The sequence below is a fragment of the Narcine bancroftii genome, chromosome 1, assembly GCF_036971445.1.
Source record: "Narcine bancroftii isolate sNarBan1 chromosome 1, sNarBan1.hap1, whole genome shotgun sequence".
Taxonomy (NCBI): domain Eukaryota; kingdom Metazoa; phylum Chordata; class Chondrichthyes; order Torpediniformes; family Narcinidae; genus Narcine; species Narcine bancroftii.
In genome coordinates, this window is record NC_091469.1 from 46,646,715 (window position 1) to 46,668,438 (window position 21,724).

The following is a 21,724-nucleotide window of genomic DNA, read 5'->3' on the forward strand; positions in this document are numbered from 1 at the left end:
GATTACCTGCCAATCAAGGTTGGACTCTGCCCACCCATTGGTTCACACCTAAACATTAGCCCCTTTAATCACCCAGTGATTACCTGGGCTGGACCCTCCATCTTACTGTACTATAAAGTCCGCCACATGCAATAGCTCCTCCTCTTTGCTCTTCAGTTCTGAAATAAGCCCTGCTCCACTCCAGGTTGCGAACTGTGGACAACGCTGGAGGAGTCATTGGTAAGGTGTGCATTACGCAGGGATCAGGCCTGTTAGATAGCATTGGAGTCATGCCCATGTTAGACAAGGAAAGGCAGGTAACATATTGCAATCCTTGGTTGTTATAAATCTGTACACAGTTGCTAGTATCAGTAGTGTCAAGTTCGATGTGACTGATTATACTGTGTTTTGTGATTGAGAGTACCTCTTTTGGTCCCCTTATGTATGTTTTAACAAAGATCCTTCCTATGTTCAGACTGTGTCCAAACTTATTGCCCTTTAAATCCACTGAACATTTCCCTTCCCACACAGTGGAACTTCAGAGTTTAGGTACTGACATGATGCAGTTTCCAAGGGTAAATTTTGTCGGGTCATGATGCAGTAGAGTAACTGGCCAAGGTTCAGCTCAACATCAGTTCCTAAAAGTATAATGGGAAGTTCTAAAGGAAATTCACTCTGGCAATTATTAATCAATTGGGAAGTTCTGCTCCGAAAAGTTTCTACTTACTAAGGTATTTCGAAGTACGGTGACTGTAATTGAGTTACCACATTCCCTGCAACAAATCAATGGAAAATCATTAATATAGGATCGTAAAGAGACAGAGAAAATGGCACCAAGGTAACATCTTGGGAATTAATGCTAGTGGCTTGAAGTCACACTAATCAGAGAACAAGCTTGAACTAAAAGCAGAATGTGCAAGATTAATTTTACATCATATATTAACAATGGCGTGAAGCAAGGCTGTGTTCTCGCACCAACCCTCTTTTCAATCTTCTTCAGCATGATGCTGAACCAAGCCATGAAAGACCCCAACAATGAAGACGCTGTTTACATCCGGTACTGCACGGATGGCAGTCTCTTCAATCTGAGGCGCCTGCAAGCTCACACCAAGACACAAGAAAAACTTGTCCGTGAACTACTCTTTGCAGACGATGCCGCTTTAGTTGCCCATTCAGAGCCAGCTCTTCAGCGCTTGACGTCCTGCTTTGCGGAAACTGCCAAAATGTTTGGCCTGGAAGTCAGCCTGAAGAAAACTGAGGTCCTCCATCAGCCAGCTCCCCACCATGACTACCAGCCCCCCCACATCTCCATCGGGCACACAAAACTCAAAACGGTCAACCAGTTTACCTATCTCGGCTGCACCATTTCATCAGATGCAAGGATCGACAATGAGATAGACAACAGACTCGCCAAGGCAAATAGCGCCTTTGGAAGACTACACAAAAGAGTCTGGAAAAACAACCAACCGAAAAACCTCACAAAGATAAGCATATACAGAGCCGTTGTCATACCCACACTCCTGTTCAGCTCCGAATCATGGGTCCTCTACCGGCACCACCTACGGCTCCTAGAACGCTTCCACCAGCGTTGTCTCCGCTCCATCCTCAACATCCATTGGAGCGCTTACATCCCTAACGTCGAAGTACTCGAGATGGCAGAGGTCGACAGCATCGAGTCCACGCTGCTGAAGATCCAGCTGCACTGGATGGGTCACGTCTCCAGAATGGAGGACCATCGCCTTCCCAAGATCGTGTTATATGGCGAGCTCTCCACTGGCCACCGTGACAGAGGTGCACCAAAGAAAAGGTACAAGGACTGCCTAAAGAAATCTCTTGGTGCCTGCCACATTGACCACTGCCAGTGGGCTGATATCGCCTCAAACCGTGCATCTTGGCGCCTCACAGTTTGGCGGGCAGCAACCTCCTTTGAAGAAGACCGCAGAGCCCACCTCACTGACAAAAGGCAAAGGAGGAAAAACCCAACACCCAACCCCAACCAACCAATTTTCCCCTGCAACCGCTGCAATCGTGTCTGCCTGTCCCGCATCGGACTTGTCAGCCACAAACGAGCCTGCAGCTGACGTGGACTTTTTACCCCCTCCATAAATCTTCGTCCGCGAAGCCAAGCCAAAGAAAAAATAGCATCAGCAAACCTATTTAACAATGGTACTAGATGCTGTATAAATATCCCAACAATGATGATAAATTTGAACACAATATGAATTGTTTTTAGATTTGTGAAATTTGAATTCTCAAGCTAAAATTCAAACGTTCTGAAAATTCTCTATAAGCCAACAAGTCTGATAGAAGACTCTGCATAGTCTCTCCAAATGTTATATTAGCTGTGAACAGAATTCTGGGATGAGTATGTAAAGAAATTTCTTGATGTGTTTTTAACGAAAGTCAGGGCTGGATATATAATTGTGGAGTCATCTGCGAATGTAATGGAAAAATTATAGAAGTTTATATAATGAGGAACTGCACAGTACTGTCGAAGTCTGAAAATCCAAGCTGCTCACGGATTGGGTCGGTCCAGATTTTTGGATTTTCCGGATTCTTGGGCAGTACTTTAAAAATTCATATTTAAGGAGAAATAAAAAGATGAACAAGCAAACTTTGATGTTTTATTCATTAGAAAATACAGCATGCTTCACTTATTAAGATGAGCAGCTTTAAAACAAGAAAAATGCCACTGTGCATCTGTGGTGCATGTGCACAAAAACCCGCTAAATTTTAAATATTTGAACGTTGTTAAGTCTGGATTCTCAGATCATCCAGATTTCTGGCATCCATATTCTTGGACTTCTCCTGTATGTTCATGGGGTATTTCTGTCATTGTCTAATGAGAAATTATGGAGTAATTTGTAGAGAAATATTATTTTTGTGATGGAGAAATTGTATGTGCAATAAATGAGATCATAAGAAATAGAAACATAGGCAGGCCATTTGGCCATTCAGTTAGGTAATTTTTATTTTAACACAATTTATCTATACTAACCTTATGATCCTGATTTCCAAAATATCCAACAACTGTCAGTCACTTTCTTGTCTAGACACCTACTTGGGTAGAGTTCCAAATCTCACACCACTTGGATGAACAAATTCCTCTTCATCCCAGTTCTGAAAGATTTGAGTTTAATGTAGAATTTGTGTATGTGTGTTGGAATAATGACAGTATGTATTAAAGGGCTGTGTATTTAACAGAGTAACTAAAGTGCTTGTATGTAGTTTTAACACTACCGGCTGACAAGAAGGCAACTCCCACTTTCAAAGCTGCTGAAAGCATCTTAATTCAACTTCCTACAGAGCAGATTACTCCAGCCATAAATTAAAAGCATAAAATGCTGGAAAATCCTCAGCAGGTCAGGCCACATTTGCACAGAGAAACAGAGTCAACCTTTCAGGTCAAAGATCTGATGAAGGGTGTCTGTCCTGAAAGGTTGACTCTCTTTCCCTTTCTTCAGATGCAGTCTGACTGGCTGAATATTTCCAGCATTTTTCATTTTTATTTTTGATTTCCATGTCTGCATTTTTTAACTTGCATTTATTCAGACCCTAGCCAGATGTCAAACTTAATAAACATTCTGAATGCTTGTAGAATTCCTTAACAGTCAAAAGTATAAAAATCAATTTAAAAAAATGTTTACATCATCTTGCACTTATTGTTATTCGAGATTATTCACAATCTTTCTCCTTTGAAAAGAATGGACTCACTGGTCTAACCTGATGCAGATTTAACAAGCAGGTTTCTCAGGGTAGATACAGGAGCAGAAGTAAGTCCATGGCACATCGTGACTACTGTGCCATTCTAATCATGAGTTGATCCATCCTCCCACTCAGCCCCACACCTGGCTTTCTCCCCATAACCCTTGAGGCCCTGACTAATCAAATACCTGTCAATCTCTGCCTTAAATACACCCAAATACCTTACTTCTACAGCCACCTATGGCAATGTTCCACAGACCTAAGACCCTCCGACTAAAGAAAATTTTCTGCATCTCTGTTTTAAATTGATCCCCTTTTATCCAGAATTTATGCCCTCTTGTCCTAGACTCTCTTACCGTGAGAAATATCCTTGCCACATCTATGCTGTCCAGGCCTTTCAGCATTCAAAATGCCTTAATGAGGTTTCCCCTTGTCCTTCTGCACTCTAATAAGTACAGTGCAAAAGCCAACAATTGTTCCTCACTTGCTAACCCTTTCATTCCTGGTATCATTCCAGTAAATCATTTCTGAACCCTCTCCAATGCCAGCACATCTTTTCTCAAATAAGGCACCCAAAACTGTACACAGTACTCCAAGTGAGGCCTCACCAGTGCTTTATAGAGTCTCAAGGTAACATCCCAGCTCTTCTATGCTATTCCTCTAGAAATGAATGCCAACATTGCATTTGCCTTCTCTGCCACCAACTCAACCTGGAAATTAACCTTTAGGGTATCCTGCATGAGGACTCCCAAGTATCTTTGCACCTCCGAATTCTGAATTTTCTTCCTATTTAAATAATAATCTTCCCTTCTATTTCTTCTATCAAAGTGCATGACTGTACTCTTTCCAACATTGTGTTTCATGTGCCATCTCTTTGCTCATTCTCCTAATCTATCCAAGTCTCTCAGCAGCCTTACTATATCCTCAGCACCACCTGATCTACCACCTTTTTTGGTCTGCCCATGCTAGTATCCTTCCTGATATTCCATGGATTCTCATCTTATTTAGCAGCCTCATGTGTGCCACCTTTTAAAAGACCAAATACACAGCAGCATCTCCCCTATTTATCCTACTTGTGAGCTCTTCAAAAAAATTGCAGTATGTTTGTCAGACATATATTTCATGAAGGAAACCATGCTGACTTGGGCCTATCTTTTCATGCACCTCCAGGTATTCTGTAACCTCAGCCTTAACAATCGACTCCAACAGCTTCCTAACCACCGACATCAAGCTAATAGGTCTATAATTTCCTTTCTGCTGCTTCGCTCCCTTCTTAAACAGTGAAGTAACATTTGAAATCCTCCAGTCCTCCGGAACTATGCCAGAATCAACTGGTTCCTGGAAGATCATTATCAAATGCCTCCACAATCTCTACAACTACCTCCTTCAGAACCCAAGGGTGCATTCCATCAGTCCACTCTTATTCACCCTTAGACCATTTAGCTTCCAAAGTACCTTCTCTCTCATGATCTTGACCATGCTCACTTCTCTAACAACAGAGCCATGAGAGTCAGGTATGCTACAGTGAAGACTGATCCAAAATATTCATTCAATTCCTCTGCCATTTTCTGGTCTCCCATTGCAATTCCTCTAGCATCATTTTCAATTGGTCCTATGTCTACTTTGGTCACTCTCTTACTCTATATATTTATTTATTTAGACATACAGCTTGGTAACAGGCCCTTTCGGCCCATGAGCCCCTGCCACCCAATTACACCCAAATGACCTATATCCCTGGAACATTTTGAAGGGTGGGAGGAAACCAGAGCACATGCAGGAAATCCACACAGACAAGGCAAGAACATATAAACTCCTTACAGACAGCATGGGATTCAAACCCTGGTCCCAGTCGCTGGTGCTGTAACAGCATTGTGCTAACCACTCCACTAACCATGGCACCCTTCTGAAAGGAAAGCTATTTTCCCACTTATTTTTGTTTCCTTGTATGCCCCCTCTTTTACTTTGGCTTTATCAGTCACAATTGTCTCATTTTTCCATTCAGAAATTTATTTTTTTTGGGGGGGGGTGTGCCTGTCCTGCACTTCCCTCATTTCTCACAGATGCTGCCAAACTTCAGGCTGAACATTTCCCATTAGAATCCTCAAGGAGTCCAGTGTCAAAGTGCAGCCAACAAGTTCAGGAATTCATTGTTCAGTGACAATTCAGTAGTTCAGTACAGAACTGGTGGCGTTTCCTAGCAAGTTTCTGGACTAATGTGCAAACAATGTATATAATGGGTATTGAAATGAGCTCATTAAAGGAAAATCGTCTAAGGAGATGGTAGAGAAATTGATTCTTAATATAATGACTGCAGCAATTAATAGGTTGTGTAGATAGTTCAGAATACATAATAGTGTATTAGATCTGTACACAATGGACTCCTAAAGACTCATTCATGTGGAAGGAATACTGTTGGAAGCTTGGAATGATTAATTTGCTAAGCACATTGAGCCTTTTCTGCTGCAAACCTGTACCTTAAAATTCCACCCCTCAAGCTTCAATATTATTGAACATTTTTGATAATGAGAATTTCCAGCTCTTTTATTCCAAATTTCAAACTTTCCTTCCATTCCTTTGATAGTTTCAGTTAATTCTTCTGCGTATACATCACCTCTACACTCGAATGACTCACACAGTCATTGGTTTTGTCTTTTAGTGGCTCCTCTTTCCATCCATCACAGACCTTCTTTTGTCCCCTCCCATCATTCCCCTGCATCTTAAAACTTGTTTATTCTTGAGCCATTCCCAATATTAATGGCCTGAGGTGTTCCTGTCAGTGGCTGCTTCTAGGCTTGCCAAGAACTTCCAGTGTTTTCTGTCAGCAGCTAAGTTATTGGCTACTATCCAAACTCCTGCACTATCAATCTGAAGACACAACTTCAAATCTCACCACAGCAGCTGCACCATTTAAATTCAAATAAATAACTGATATCAGCAAAGGTAACCTTGAAACTATCAAATTGCCATAAAAATCCGTTTGGTTCACTAATGCCCTTCAAGAAACAAAATCCATTGCCTTTTTTCAGTCTTTCCTTCATATTATTCTTCACTGCTTCCTAGCACAGTCGTCAGTTAAGATGACATCACAGAAATAAATAAAACATGATCATTACAGTTCTATGATGAATATTTGAACAGGCAGATTGATCAAAGTACTTCCATTTATGAGGTCAACCAAAACATGCATTTAAAAAATCATTTTTACTGAAGTAAAATGTTTTAAGGAATTTTAATATAAGCAAATTATTAAGCAGAGTTAGACATCAAGCCAATCAAAAAGGGCCTTTTACATTTCTCTTCCAGTCCTCTGGTGAGGATACCCATTTAGTTGATGGTAATAAATAAAAATAAATGTACAAAAAGGTTCATCACCTGATAATATTATCTAAATGTTCCTGGGAAATAGAATCCAGAGGCATATTATTAATCTTTATCACCTGATCTCCTGGGAATAGTTTTCCTTCTCCTGGTCCACCTAAAGAACAAAAGAAACAATCAGATTGGCTGGATGCAACATTAATTATTCCTGAAGAAATAAAAGATAAACAGTAAATGTTGGAAATGCACACTGAGACCAGATAGAAAGAGGTAAAGAGAAAATATTTCATAGGACAACTCTTTTTGTACAGTTGGAGTTTGCCGAAAAATTGCAATGGTGCAGAAGGAAAAAGATCATAAAGATGATGAACTAAAAATGACCAAATTATTTTGATAGGATCAGACTGAGTTAGACAGTTCTAAACTCCTCGGATATAGCAAAGGAACTGACATCAGCATGACATCTAACACTGACTGTTTACAGCGGTTTCCTAATTCTTTCCCCAACAATAAGCAGTGTTACTGGTGCATTTTGTAAAAACTATTCCAGTCAGGAGTTATTTCATTGAAATAGTGCCCAGATTCTGATTTCAAATAATGGGAAGTGTTTCCAGAGTGATTACAAATGTCATATTTGCCCATTATGACATGCCCAGGTTGTGTGTAGAGAAGGCTTGGACTCGCTTGTGATTTTCCTGTGAACAACTCTATGTAGCTCAATACAATCTGCTGGAGGAACTCAGCAGTTCGAGCAACATCAGTGGGAGCAAGGGGATGGTCAACGTTTTGAGAGAAATCTCTTTATCAAGACTGAAGAAATTAGTACAGAAGCCGGAGTAAAAAGGAAAGAGTGGGAGGGATGGGACGGGGCCCCATATGGGATGGTAATCCAAGCAGAGGTGAAACATGACAGACAGAGGCAATCCTCTACCTCTGGAAATGCCAAAATGTCCACCATCCATTTTCTCTAATTGACCTGCTGGGTTCTTGCAGCAGATTGTGTTTCACTTCCGATTCCAGTATATGCAGTCTCCTGTGTATCAACAATTCTTTGGAACTGTTCTAGTTTGTCACCTATGTTTGTAAGAATTGTGAAGGTATTGCTTGATTGTCCATCCCAGTATCCCTTGCAAAGTATATCCTTTGGTATGGTAGAAAATCAAAGGGAGGGGGCATGTGACAACAGTTAAATCAAGTATTAGGCTGTACACAACCATGTGTGTAAACAAAATGCTGTGCAAAACTTGAAGGTTCTGGAAATACTCAGGAGCTCCAAGAACATCAGAATTAAGGGTTCTCTATTTTCTTTTCTATGAATGCTGCCCAACCTGCTGATTACTTGCAGGGTGTTTTATTTTTGTTTTGGCTTTAAATTTGCAGCATCTTCACTTTGTTTTTGAGATTTTTTAAAAATCACTTTGAGCTGAAACATTTACCTTGTAATAAAAAAGCATTAAGGCACTGCACAAGAATCTTGAAGGAAACCTGCAGAGCGGATTCCATTGCTTTGAAGCCATGGTGTGAACCCAGAGCACTATCAGTACACAGGCAATTCTCTACCCAATGCTTTTAACAAATATATAGTTGTGGGGAGAGGAACAAACACTGAATTTCTGTTAAATACTTGCACAATAATGTGTTTAGCACTTAGCTATAGCATCAGCAAAGGTTCTGATTCACAGTGGTACTAGATGCTGTATAAATATCCCAACAAGGGTGATAAATTTGGACACAGTTTTTAAGTTTGTGAAATTTGAATTTTCAAGCTGGAATTCAAAAATTTTGAAAATTCTCTACAAACCAGCAAGTCCAAGAGGAGACTCTGCTTAGTCTCCCCAAATGTTACATTAGCTGGAAACAGAGTTCTGTAATGAGTATATAAAGAAATTCCATTATGTGTTTGCAAGGAAAGTCGAGGCTGGATATATCATTGAGGAGTCATCTGTGAATGAAGAACTTGTGGCAATAAATTAAAAATTAAAATTTTATGTAATGAGGAAATTCTTGCTATATGGAAAGGCTTTTTCTGACATTGTGCAATGGAGAAATTACAGATTAATTTGTAAAGAAACTTCTTTGTGATGGAGAAATTATTTCTTTTGTGCAATAAAAGAAATTGCCCAATTTTTTGGGGGATCATAAGAAATAGAAACATAAGCAGGCTACTTGACCATTTAATCAGGAAATTTTTATTTTAAAACTATTTATCTGTACTAACCCTATGATCCTGATTTCCCAAATATCCAACAAGAGTCACTCTCTTTCTTAATGACTGACAACTATATATTTGTTAAAAGCATTGGATAGAGAATTGCCTGTGTACAGATGGAGCTCTGGGTTTATACCATGGCTTCAAAGCACCAGAATCTGCCCCGCAGGTTTCCTTCGAGATTAGGAAAGGCATTTCTATTAAATGCTCTGGCTGTTTAAATTCTTGCCCTGGTTCACTGTCAGGCACAAGTTATGCAAGGTTTTTCACTGGGTGTGGCTCAGATGCATGTTTTGCCCCCCTCCATTCGTTTGTAATCTTATATTTATATTTGTTTTAGGGAGTTGCATTATGAGAACCAGACACAATAACAGCATTACGTACTGGGAGCAATTAGCCACAAATGTTAAATCTCCCAAAAGGATTCAGTGAATTCTTGGCAGATGAACATTCCATTTGATGATAGTTGATACGAGTCCTGAGACAGAAGCCTGAGACACAGCCCTGCACATTTCTGTCTATGGAGAAGCAATTAGCTCCATTAGAATTTCTGGGATTTAGCTGGAGTTATGAGAAATCTGTTGTTCTGAGGCATCCTCTGCACTGGAGAGAGGGAGAAAGATATTCACAATTCTTTATTTTCAATGCTGTTTATGAAAGGACTGGTAAATGAATGAACTGGAGGGGGACAGACATCATTGCAGGCAGGTTGCTAGTGCTGCTCCAGTGGGTTTAAACTAGATTTGCAGGGAGAGGGAAACCAAAGTGTTAGATCATGAAGTGGAAAAGGATAAACATCATGCAGAAATCAAAGGTTTTTAATGATAGCAATGTTCTCAGGTGTATTTATTTCAATACAAAGAGTATTGTGGGAAAGGCAGATGAATTTAGGGCATGGATTGGCACGTGGGATTATGACATTGTTGTTATTAGTGAGACAGTTGCAGGAGTGGCAGGACTGGCAGCTTAATGTTCCGGGGTTCTGTTGTTTCAGATCTGATAGAGGGGGAGGAATGAAAGGTGGAGGAGTGGCATTGCTAGTCAGGGAAGATATCACAGTCAGGATAGCCCTGTGGACTCACCTACAGAGGTCATGTGGGTGGAGCTGGGAAACGGGAAAGGTGTAACCAATGATGCACAATCAACAACCACAAGCAGACTTGAAGCGAGTGATTAACAGCTTTAATAACCTGAAACGACAGGCACGTCTTCACATACTGCTGGCCCAGTTTCAAGGCTGGTATGAAGGGGGATGACTAGGGCGACTCAGCCTTAATTGGGGAATCTTACGGAGAGGTGTTACAGGGTCAGAGGTGGGCAGTCCTGTACAGTATGGTAATGTCATGCATGCAATGCTATGTTTCTCCACAACCACACTGATAGGGGTGTATTATAGATGGCTTAACAGTCAGAGAATTGGAAGAGAAAATCTGTGGAGAAATAGCAGACCGATGTAAGAAACAGAAAGTTGTGATAGTAGGAATTTAAATATTCTACTTATTGACTGGGTCTCCCAAATTGTAAAAGGGCTGGATGGCTTGGAGTTTGTCATATGTGTTCGGAAAGTTTTCTAAATTAATATAGAGAGGTACCAATGATAGAGGATGCAATACTTGATCTCCTATTAGGGAACCAGACAGGTGACAGAAGTAAGTGTAGGCAAACATTTTGGGTGCAGTGACCATAATGTCATTAATTTCAAGTTAATTATGGATAAGGATAAGTCTGGTCCTCGAACTGAGATTCTAAATTGGAGAAAGGCCAATCTTGTGGAAATGAGAAAGTATCTACTAAGAGTGGATTGGGATAAGTTGTTTTCGGGCAAAGATGTGTTCAATGAGTGGAAGGCCTTCAAAGGGGAAATTTTGAGAGTGCAGAGTTTGCATGTTTCTGTCAGGATTAAAGACAAAATTAATAAGCATAGGGAATCTTGGTTTTCAAAGGACATTGGTGATCTGGTAAAGAAAAAGAGAGAGGTGTAGAGCAGGTAGAGGCAACAAGGTTCTTGAAGAGTATAGAAAATGTAAGAAAATACTTAAGGAGGAAATCAGGAAGGCAAAAAGAAGACATGAAGTTGCTTTGGCAGATAATGTGAAGGTAAACCTGAAAGTGTTCTACAAGGCCTTTATCAATCATTGCATGGAATATAGGAGTTGGGAGGTGATGTTGAGATTGTATAAGACGTTGGTGCGGCCTAATTTGGAGTTCTGTGTGCAGTTCTGGTCGCCTAATTATAGGAAGGATATAAACAGAGTGGAGAGAGTGCAGAGAAGGTTTACCAGAATGTTGCCTGGGTTTAAGCATCTGGAGTATGGGGAGAGATTGGACAGATTGGGTCTTTATTCTTTGGAGCGTAGAAGGTTGAGAGGGGATTTGATAGAAGTATTTAAGATTATGAAAGGGATAGACAGAATGGATGTGGATAGACTATTTCTGTTAAGAGGAGGAAAGTTTAAAACAAGAGGACATGAGTTAAGAATTAAGGGGCAGAGGTTTAGAGGTAACATGAGGGGGAACTTCTTTACTCAGAGAGTGGTAGCTGTGTGGAATGATCTTCCGGGAGAAATAGTGGCGGCGGAGTCAATTGTATTATTTAAGAAAAGGTTGGACAGGTATATGGATGAGAAGAAGATGGAGGGTTATGGGCATTGTGCAGGGAGGTGGGACTAGAAAGGGGTGTTTGGTTTGGTGCGGACTAGAAGGGCCTAATGGCCTGTTTCTGTGCTGTAATTGTTATGTTATGTTATATTAAGAATAAAAGGATAGTAAGGGACAAAATTGGTCCCTTTGAAGATCGTCTATGTGTGGAACCTCGTGAGATGGGAGAGATCTTAAACAGTTTTTTTGCAATAGCATTTATCAGGAAACAAGCAGTAGTGGCATGGAACATATAGAGATTAAAGAGGAGGAGGTTCTACTGCCTTACAGTGAATAAAGGTAGATGAATCCCCCAGGGCCTGACATCATATTCCCTCGGACCTTGAGGGAGTCTAGTGTAGAAATTGCAAGGGCCCTGGCAGTAATATTTATAACATCCTTATCCATGGGTGAGGTGCCAGAGATTGGAGGGTAGCTCATGTTGTTCCATTGTTTGAAAAGTAAACCAGGAATTACAGGCCAGTGAGCCTGACATCAGTACTGTAGTAGGAAAATTATTGGAGAGTATTCTGACAGATCAGGCATAAAAGTCAAGGGCTGATTAAAGATAGTCAACATGGCTTTGTGCATGGTAGGTCATGTTTAACAAATCTTATAGAGTTTTTGAGGAGGTTACCAAGAAAGTAGATGAAGGAAAGACTGTGGATGTTGTCTACATGGACTTTAGTAAGGTCTTTGTCAAGATCCCAGATGGGAGGTTAGTTCAGAAGGTTTAGACACTAGGTATCCATGGAGAGATTGTAAACTGGATTTGAAATTGGCTGAATGGGAGATGACAGAGATTGGTAGTAGATGATTGCTTCTCAGACTGGAACCCTGTGACTAGTAGTGTGCCTCAGGGATTAGTGCTGGGATCATTGTTCTTTGTCATCTATAGCATTGATCTGGATGATAATATAGAAAATTGGATCAGCAAATCTGCTGATGACACTAAGATTGGAGGCATTGTGAACAACAAAGAAGGTTTTTAAAGGAGGATCTAGACCAACTGGAAAAATGGGACAGAAAATGGCAGATGGAATTTAATGCAGAGAAGTGTGAGGTGTTGCATTTGGAAGGATAAGCCAAGGTAGGACATACACAGTAAATGTTAGGGCACTGAGGAGCACGGAGGAACAAAGGGATCTGGGAATACAGATACTTAATTCCCTGGGAGTGTTGTCACAGGTAGACAGGGTTGTAAAGAAAGCTTTTAACAACTTGTATTGAGTACAGGTGTTGGGATGTTATGGCAAACAAGACATTGGTAAGACCAAATATGGAGCATTGTGTGCAATTCTGGTCACCAAACTACAGGAAGGATATCAGTAAGATTGAAAGAATGTAGAGAAGATTTACTAGGATGTTGCCAGGTCTTCAGGAACTGAGTTACAGGGAAAGATTAAACAGGTTAGTACTTTATTCCTTGGAGTTTATAAGATTGAGGGGAGATTTGATAGAGGTTTACAAAATTATGAGAGGTATAGACAGAATAAATGTGAGTAGACTTTTTCCACTTACATTAGGAGAGTTTAAAAAAGAGGAAATGCACTTAGGATGAAAGGGGAAAGGTTTGGGGGAACATTAGGGGGAACATTTTCAGTCAGAGAGATGTGGGAGTGTGAAATGAGTTGCCATCTGACTTGGTAAATCCAGGCTCACTCTAAAGTTTTAAAAATAATCTGATAGGGGACGTGGCCATGCTGAAGATCTGAGCAGACATGTTTTGGAAGAGCTCTCCATAAAAAGTATTAAAAGGATGGTCTGAAAGCTCAAAAGCCAGAATTTTATCATCAAAAATTATAAAACTAGCGTTAAACGACCAAGGGAACCAAAAACAAAAACAAAAACTGAAGAAGCAACAGCTCAGCCAGGAACATCAAGTGGAACCTTGATGAGGAGCAGCTCAGGAGGGGCCTTGTGACCGGCTGAACTGAGGGGATGGGGGGCGTCGGCCCAAATATAGCTTCCATCCTGAACAAGATGGAAACTTTGTGCACTCATTTCACAGGTGCTGAATCAGTAATAGAGACATATCAGTAATGATATCGGAAATTAAAGAAATTGTGAAAGATTTAACGGAATGAATAACTCAAGTGGAGGCTGAGCTGGAGAAAAAAAAAAGACAGATTTAAGGCTCTAGAAGAAAAAGCAAAAACATGGGACACAGACAGAAAAGGAATGATGGACAAGATCGATCATAGGAAAACTTAAGCAGAGGTAGCAATGTAAGAATCATTGGACTGAGAGAAGGAATTGAGGGGAAAGTCCTGTTGAGCTTCTTTGAAACATGAATTCCACAAATGCTGGGACAAAACAAGTTAATTGCAAAGTTGAAAATTGAAAGGGATTACTGGACCCTTGGACCCAGACCAGCGACCACAACTAGACCTGGTAAGACTTTTAATTTACTGGGAGAGAAATCCGATCTTGGGAGCAGCATATGAGTATTTTAAAAATAACAAAGGCCCATTAGTGGTGGACAATGAAAAAATAATGTTCTTTCAGGACTTCAACTCTGTCTTGTCAAAAAAGAAAAGAATTTGATGAAGTAAAGATACAACTGTGATCTAAAAACTTTAAATATTCAATGACTTACCCAGCGACATTGAGAGTGGATGTCTCAGAAGGTAAATGACGAATTTTCAAGAACAAAGTGGAAGATTTTTTTTAAAAGTTATGAAAAGATTAAAGTCACTAGATGAGAAGACTGAAAAGACCATTTTAAAATGGGACTAACTGAAAGATGTATCTTTTTTTATTTATATTTAGTAGTACTGAACCATCTTGTTTTTACTGCTAAAAGAAAAATAATTGTAATTTACATGGAGAGCTCTGGTAAGAAAGGAAAGTGGTGGAGAAAGTAGCAGGGTGGGAACTTCAATTTAAGGGGGAAATGGTGCTGGGAGAGGAGTGGTTTTAAAAGATGGAACGAAAGGGAGGTGCTCTTCTTCAGAAGAAGATTCTGTGGGCTTTTTTTGAGGGGACAAATTATAAACTATACAAATAACCTTAAGAGAGAATATATGGCAGAGGTAATAGTTTGGAGAAAGATATTATAGAATGAGAAAACAAAATCAAAGAAAGGACTACAAGAAGAATACAGATTACTGGAAAATTAAAAAAACTACAATATAATACAATACAAACATAAAGAACAGAGAACTATATTAAAACTTAAACAATACTATGACAATTTATGCCTTATTTGCTTCAACTTCCCAGTATGTAAAATACACGATAAGTGAAGTACAATTGAGATTAAACAGAGGAGTATAGCAGAGGCCCTTCAGCCCATGTTTATATTGAAAATAATGTCCAAATCAAACTAAAGTGCAACTGTTTACATCTAATTAGAATAACAGGAGGGGCCTTCACAGGTGACCCAGAGTTATATCTACTAGGTAATTTTATGGAAATAAACAACAAATTAAATAAATATCAAATCTCATTATAAAATAACACTGGCTGTAGCAAAAAAAATGCCATCTACTTATAGCACGATGGACTATGGACATGAACAGCTGTATACATATGGGAAAAAAATCATATACAACTTAAAGAAGAAATATGACATTTTTGTAAAGATCTGGTAGCCATACCTGGACCACATAGGGGCCCAGATACAGTAGTAAAAGAGAAAAAGGACTATAAATGCAGCTATTATATATATATTTAAATGTGGTTTTCCCAATTGTTTTCTATATATTTAAAAGATATGTAAGCTCTGATGGTGTGTGGATTAATATGTATGCAAGGGTGTAGGGAGGGAGGGACTGTTTTGTTTTTGTTTGTAAGATAAAGTTTAATATTTTGTGATATTGAACATTTTATTATATTTTTTGAAAAAAATCCAAAATAAAATAATCAAAATAAAAACTGGATAGATACATGGATGGGAGAAGTCTGGAGGGTTATGGAATAGGTACAGGTCAGTGGGACTAGCAGTATGATGTTTTGATCACAGACTAGAAGGGCTGAATAGCCCATTTTCTGTGCTGTAGTGTTCTATGTTTCTATGGTCATATGCACAAGTACAACGTACAGATGAAATGAAAGACTTTCTTTTTGCAGCTTCCCAGTTAAATACTAACACAAATTAACTATAATTAAGACACCCCAAAGAAAAAAAAGATAAATACAAAAGGACGAGAAAATAAAACAAAAATAAATATTTACAGTTGGTTAGCCAGTAGTGTAAGATTCATATTCTGTCAGTAGTACAGACAGATCTTTGGTAGTAGTAATAGTTTATGGTTTGGGTGGTATGGGGAGGTTCAAGAACCTGTGGAAACTATCAGGCTCTTGAAAAGGTGATGGATTTCAGGTTTCTGTATTTTTTGCCTGAAGATAGCAATGAGAAAAGAGCATGTAAACAAGAAAAATCAGTAGATGCGGTGATCTGGTGCAGTACACAGAAGTGCTGGAGAAACTCAGCAGGTCATGGATGATGGATTTTTTTTAGAGAAGAAAGATTGTGTAGATCTTTTATTGGCCCTAACTTTGTGCTGCAGATGAGAAATGAGGGGGGTGGGTGGGGGGCATGCAACTTGAAATTCAACCTCAGTCCTTAAACTGAGGGATGACAGGTTAGCTCCAGGCCAGCAGTGGTGAATAAAACGTGGCCACTTACTTCTCTGGCACCAGCCCTCGGTTAAGGCTAGTTGGAAGCTGAATGAGCCTCGAGTGGAGATGCTAGTGATCTGCAAGTGTGCCCATCTCTGGGGGAATTCAACAGAAGATCTCCTCTACAATAACTACCTTGTGGCTATGGAAGACCTTGCTGGAGTCTGCAAGGGGCTAAGTTTTTCTTGCACATTTAAACAGATCCAATTCCACTCTCCAGCTGCTGCCAAAAAAAAAACCTCAGAACCACTGGGGCAAGAATAGCAACAACTCTGCCAATTATACAACAGAAGTATAAGGGAAGGCCACCCCTCTTGAGGCTTTTTCCACTTCACCTTGACTGGTTTCAGATTTCAAATTAACAATTGTCCAATCATCAAATTTCATTTGCAGAAGTGAGTTCTAAATTTATTTGCCCTGCATGCAGATATATTTCCCACCCTCTCCCCTGAAAACTCCAATTAAGATTTTAAATGACATTGCTTCAGTGGGAACAGTGAACACCAATTCCTGCTCCTCCATGCTCAATGCACACTGTGGAACTGAAGGTAGTGCCGTTGTCTCAGACCCTCCAGCATCTCTGGTTCAATTCTAATTTCTGGTCCTGCCTAAATGGAGTTTGCAAATTGTCCCTGCGACAACATAGACTTCTCCGATGCTGAGATTTCTTCCTACATCCTAAAGACATTTTGTTTAGTAGTGTAATTTGCTACTGTAAATTTCCCTTAATATAACTAGGAGAATGAGCAGGGCTTTAAGAAAGATGTGCGTGTGTGCATGAAATGAGATTGATGCTATTGATCTTTGAGTCAGCCTATGCTTGATGGTCTGCATGGTTTTCTTCCATATCAAAGTAAAATGTGAACTACAGTACAAATATGGGCAATACTGATGGAGTGATATGTTTTTTCCTTGTACATTATTCCCTACCTGTGTGCTGTTGTATGCATGAGGCTGGCCCACACACTAGTGACTTATCTCCTATGTCTTCTCCCCTTATGACCTGGCCATATAGGTCAACCTCCCTCCCCACCTTCCAGCATTCCTGAACCTGGATCCGGGCCAGCCAAAGTCTTGTGTTTATTAAAGCCTATCATTCCCTGCTCTCGACTTCATGGTTATTGATAGAGCCTATCAATTGAATTGAACACTTTTTTTGTATCTTTCCTTTGACTCCACTAGATGTAGGTTGTTGATTTGATATTGCCCACTTGGCCTCATTGTCCTAGACAAAATTGTTGGCAAAGTATTGCTAAATATCTATATAGGCACTGGACTAATAGCGATGTAGGATCAGGGGAAATGATGGACATCATTAAAAATGCAATTGGCATTGGCCAACTAAGACTCTGCCCTGACTCCAATGAACATCTTCTTGTAGTCATTTCCCAGACCCATCTGCATTTCCACTCTTTGCAGGTATTTACCTGGAGTGACAGACTTCACACATGTTGGTGTATCTTTTGACAGAAGAAACCCATGATCTAGAAGTGGATCTTTGTTAATCTTTACCGTCACTTTTAATGGGTTGTTTAGCTGATTTGTGTTAGCAGATGCTCCATCAGCTGTAGCTTGATTCCTTCAATCAGAAACAAAATGGGATCTCATTCAGCAATAATTTTGAGTAACATTTAAAAAAGGCCCACATCCCAATCCACCCACTCCCCATTCTTCCTCCACTGGCTTTACAAATTCTCCAGTGGAGCCCCAGCTTAAGGGATTTCTTATTTCTGCATATCTGCTCCAGTCTTGATTAATTTTCCACAGTCAACAGGGAGCAGAATTCCCACAACACTGAAAAGTGTCAAAGAGCCAGAAACTTCTTAGAGAGCTATCGGAATGGATGGCTGTGGCTCCAGAATCACTGAACCTTTATGAGTACAGATCAGGAGAACACGAGATGGCATCCACAATTGTGCATTTTGTCCATCACACAATTTTCTACAGATCCAAGAAAAATTATCCACAGAAACAGAGAAGATGAGATTGGGAAGAGGGTCATCAACTGCTTGGCCTGGGGTCTGCCTTTTAATTTTACCACAACTGCATTGATATGTTTTGATATCCACAACTGGCACAGTTGGCATAGCAGTTATACAGCGCTAACAATCGGGACCAGAGTTCGAATCCTGTGCTGTCTGTAAGGAGTTTGTACATTTTACCCGTATCTGTATGGGTTTTCCCTAGGGCTCTGGTTTCCTCCCACCATTCAAAGCTTGTAGTTAATCAGGTGTAAATTGGGCAGCACAGACTCATGGGCTGAAATGGCCTGTAACGATGTCTTATGTCTAAATTTTTTTTAATTAAAAACCATCAGAAATCTCTCTGCTTTCAATAGTTCCAATTGTCTCAGCATCTCAACTCTTGAAAGGGTCAGTTCGAGGTTTCTACTTCCCTTTGTGTAAATATGTGCTTCCTGTTGCTCGCTGAAAAGTCCTGTCCCTAAATTGGACTGAATATGGATGGAGAAAAGATAACAGGAGGGTTAATGTACATGTGGCACAAAATTGATATCAAGGGAAACAGATAAACCCCACAAGTAATTCAGACATGGAAAAAAATAAATCAATAAATCGTGCTAAAGGTGGGTTTGTCTCCTAAAACACCCAAGTTCCAGAACAAATTCATACATATGACTCTGGATAATAAGATCCTGGACACCTGGTGCCAGAAGGAGATCAGGTGCATTGAGGATTGTTATGAATGAGGGCAACTTATGTCATTTGAACAGCTGAAGGATTATTTGGGACCATCTATGGCCGACCCATGTGTAGTAACATGGAGATTCTAATTTGAAGGGGGAATACTCATAAATTTATTTCCATGATGTATCTCCTATTCCAAAGTGAGGGCCAAAAGTCGGGCTTACAATAGGCAAGGGAAAGGTGGGAGATGGACTGGGGCACAACAATCCACGAGCGGTGCTGGTCAGACCTGTGTCGGGACAGCATGTCAGCAGTTATTAATGCCAGGTACAGGTTGGTGCAATACAATTTCCTACATCAACTATACCTCACACCTCAAAAATTACATCAATCCAAAGTAGAAATTTCAGAAATGTGCTTTCGGTGCATTATGGAGACTGGGACCTTTATCCATTCAACCTGGCTGTGTACAAAGGTGAGATCCTTCTGGGAGAACCTGGAGGGACATTCTGAAAAAAAATTACATGTGGATTTTCCACAGGATCCAGAATTGTACTGTCTGGGAAACATTATGGATGGAAGTTTTAAACTGTCTAAATATCAAATCCAGTTTGTGAGGTCACCTTGGCAGTAACCAGGAAATGTATAGCAGTCACGTGGAAGTCCAACTCCAAACTACATATTACACAGTGGAGTATGGAAATGCAGAGTTGTATTCCCCTGGAGAAAACCACGTATAATTTATGGAGGAAATATGGCACATTCCTTGGGCTGTGGCAGCCTTATCTGCAGCATATAGGTTCACAGATATAATTACACCCCTTCCAATAGAAGAAAGGTTAAAATCCATATTAATAGTGGAACGACTGAAAGAAATGAAGTGGGTCATGGCACAAATGACTTGCTCCTGATTCATATCCTTTTCATTTTACTTTATGTTACTCTGGGTTTATAATTGGTTCTTTAAGGGTCGGTGACTCTATAGATTTTTGGTTCTTCATGTTTGTTTAATTTACATAATCTTTTCCTTGTGTTATTAGGGTATGGGATGGAAGGGAGAGGGTGGAATGGACTCTGAATGCAATGATTCATTGTTGAGAAGGTAGTCCTGTTGATTTGGATTTGTGCGAGTCTTGGAAAATCAAAAATTAAATACCAGTATTCAAAAAACATCTTGTTCCTTCCTGTAAAGTTATGTTCTTTGTTTTGCTCTATGATGTAACCTCGAACCTTGGTGGTTTCCATGCATAGCAAGTACATTTGTGTTGCAGGCATGACCCAGTAATATATTTTAATAAAGATAGTTGAATAAAGAATACATTTTAAAAAATAGCCTCTTCTCTCACCATGTAATCACACAGCTGCCTACATTTTGATCGTACCTTGATGAAGCCTGAATCGTTGGTTAGGTATCTTTATCTTGTTTGACCGGCTGAGTTTCTCCAGCATTGTGTTTTTACTTCAATCACAGTGTCTGCAGATTTACGTGTTTTACTGAATAAAGTTAAAACTCATTTCAATTCAATTAGATATTTTTTTTTTTAAAAAGCACGTAGGACATCTTTACTGTAACCTCTTTAATGTACATTCAGTGTTCTTACTAAATGTCTCCACAGCCAACATCTCCCTTCTTGTTGAGAAAGATGTCCTTTCATTCTCCTTTCTTACAGTCAGTATTCATTGATGGGTTAGATATTGATGCAAAATATGGTAAATGGAATCAGCCAACCTGTAATGATACATATTACTCATTCAAATCGAAACCTGATCGTGGATGGATTTTAAGATGGCAATGAGCACTTTGAATTTTCATTATCAGCTTTCTCTTGGCAATTTGAGTCAGAGATAATAGACGTGAATTTGCTCAAGAGGGATTAGACAGCTATGTTGCATTTAGAAGGGAGCTGGAGTGTATGAGCATGAGGAGAGTGTGTCTAGCATGTCAAACTTTGTAAACCTTAATATACCTTCATAGGGTAACTCACCCAATATTTCAGGCCCATAGACCTTGCTCTGTGATGTTCTCCAGCATTAGATCCTGACATTATTATGGTTCCTCCTGTGTCTGCAGATCTCCAACCACAGCTCCTGAAATTCCACAATTATTTACTACATAATATCCTGAATGATGCAAAGCATTTGAGTGGAGGAGTTTATTCCGTTAAATTTAATCTGACATCAGTCTGTCTGGAGAGCTTTGTGTCCTGACAGGGAGTTGGAGATAGGATTGTTCTGCAGATAAATAATTCATAAATGCTTTTAAAGAGATCACAAAGGACCATCATTATTATTTTATTATAGACAGAAGGGAATCAGATAGCTCAGTAGCTGAAAGTGCTCAGTGCTTTTCAAAAGATTTGATTTCTTATGTTGAAAATATGCCAATGCTCTTTATGAGAAAAGGTATGTTTATAAATCCAGAAACTTGCTAGGAAACGCCACCAGTTCTGTACTGAACTGCTGAATTGTCACTGAGCACTGAATTCCTGAACTTGTTGGCTGCACTTTGACACTGGGCTCCTTGTGGATTCTAATGGGAAATGTTCAGCCTGCAGTTTGGCAGCACCTGCGAGAAATGAGAACAGGCACATCCCAAAAAGAAAGA

The 21,724-nt window shown here is 39.8% G+C and overlaps 1 protein-coding gene across 1 annotated transcript in view; it reads right to left on the reverse strand.

Moving 5' to 3' along the window:
- LOC138761051 (FERM and PDZ domain-containing protein 1) overlaps window positions 1-21,724 on the reverse strand; it is a 103,840-nt gene that overhangs the window by 60,609 nt on the left and 21,507 nt on the right. Inside the window, exons 3-5 of the mRNA XM_069932969.1 lie at window positions 17,902-18,045; window positions 7,057-7,159; window positions 707-752 (exon numbers count right to left, since the gene is read on the reverse strand). Of these exons, the coding sequence (XP_069789070.1) occupies window positions 707-752; window positions 7,057-7,159; window positions 17,902-18,045 (293 nt within the window). The remainder of the gene's footprint in view (window positions 1-706; window positions 753-7,056; window positions 7,160-17,901; window positions 18,046-21,724) is intronic.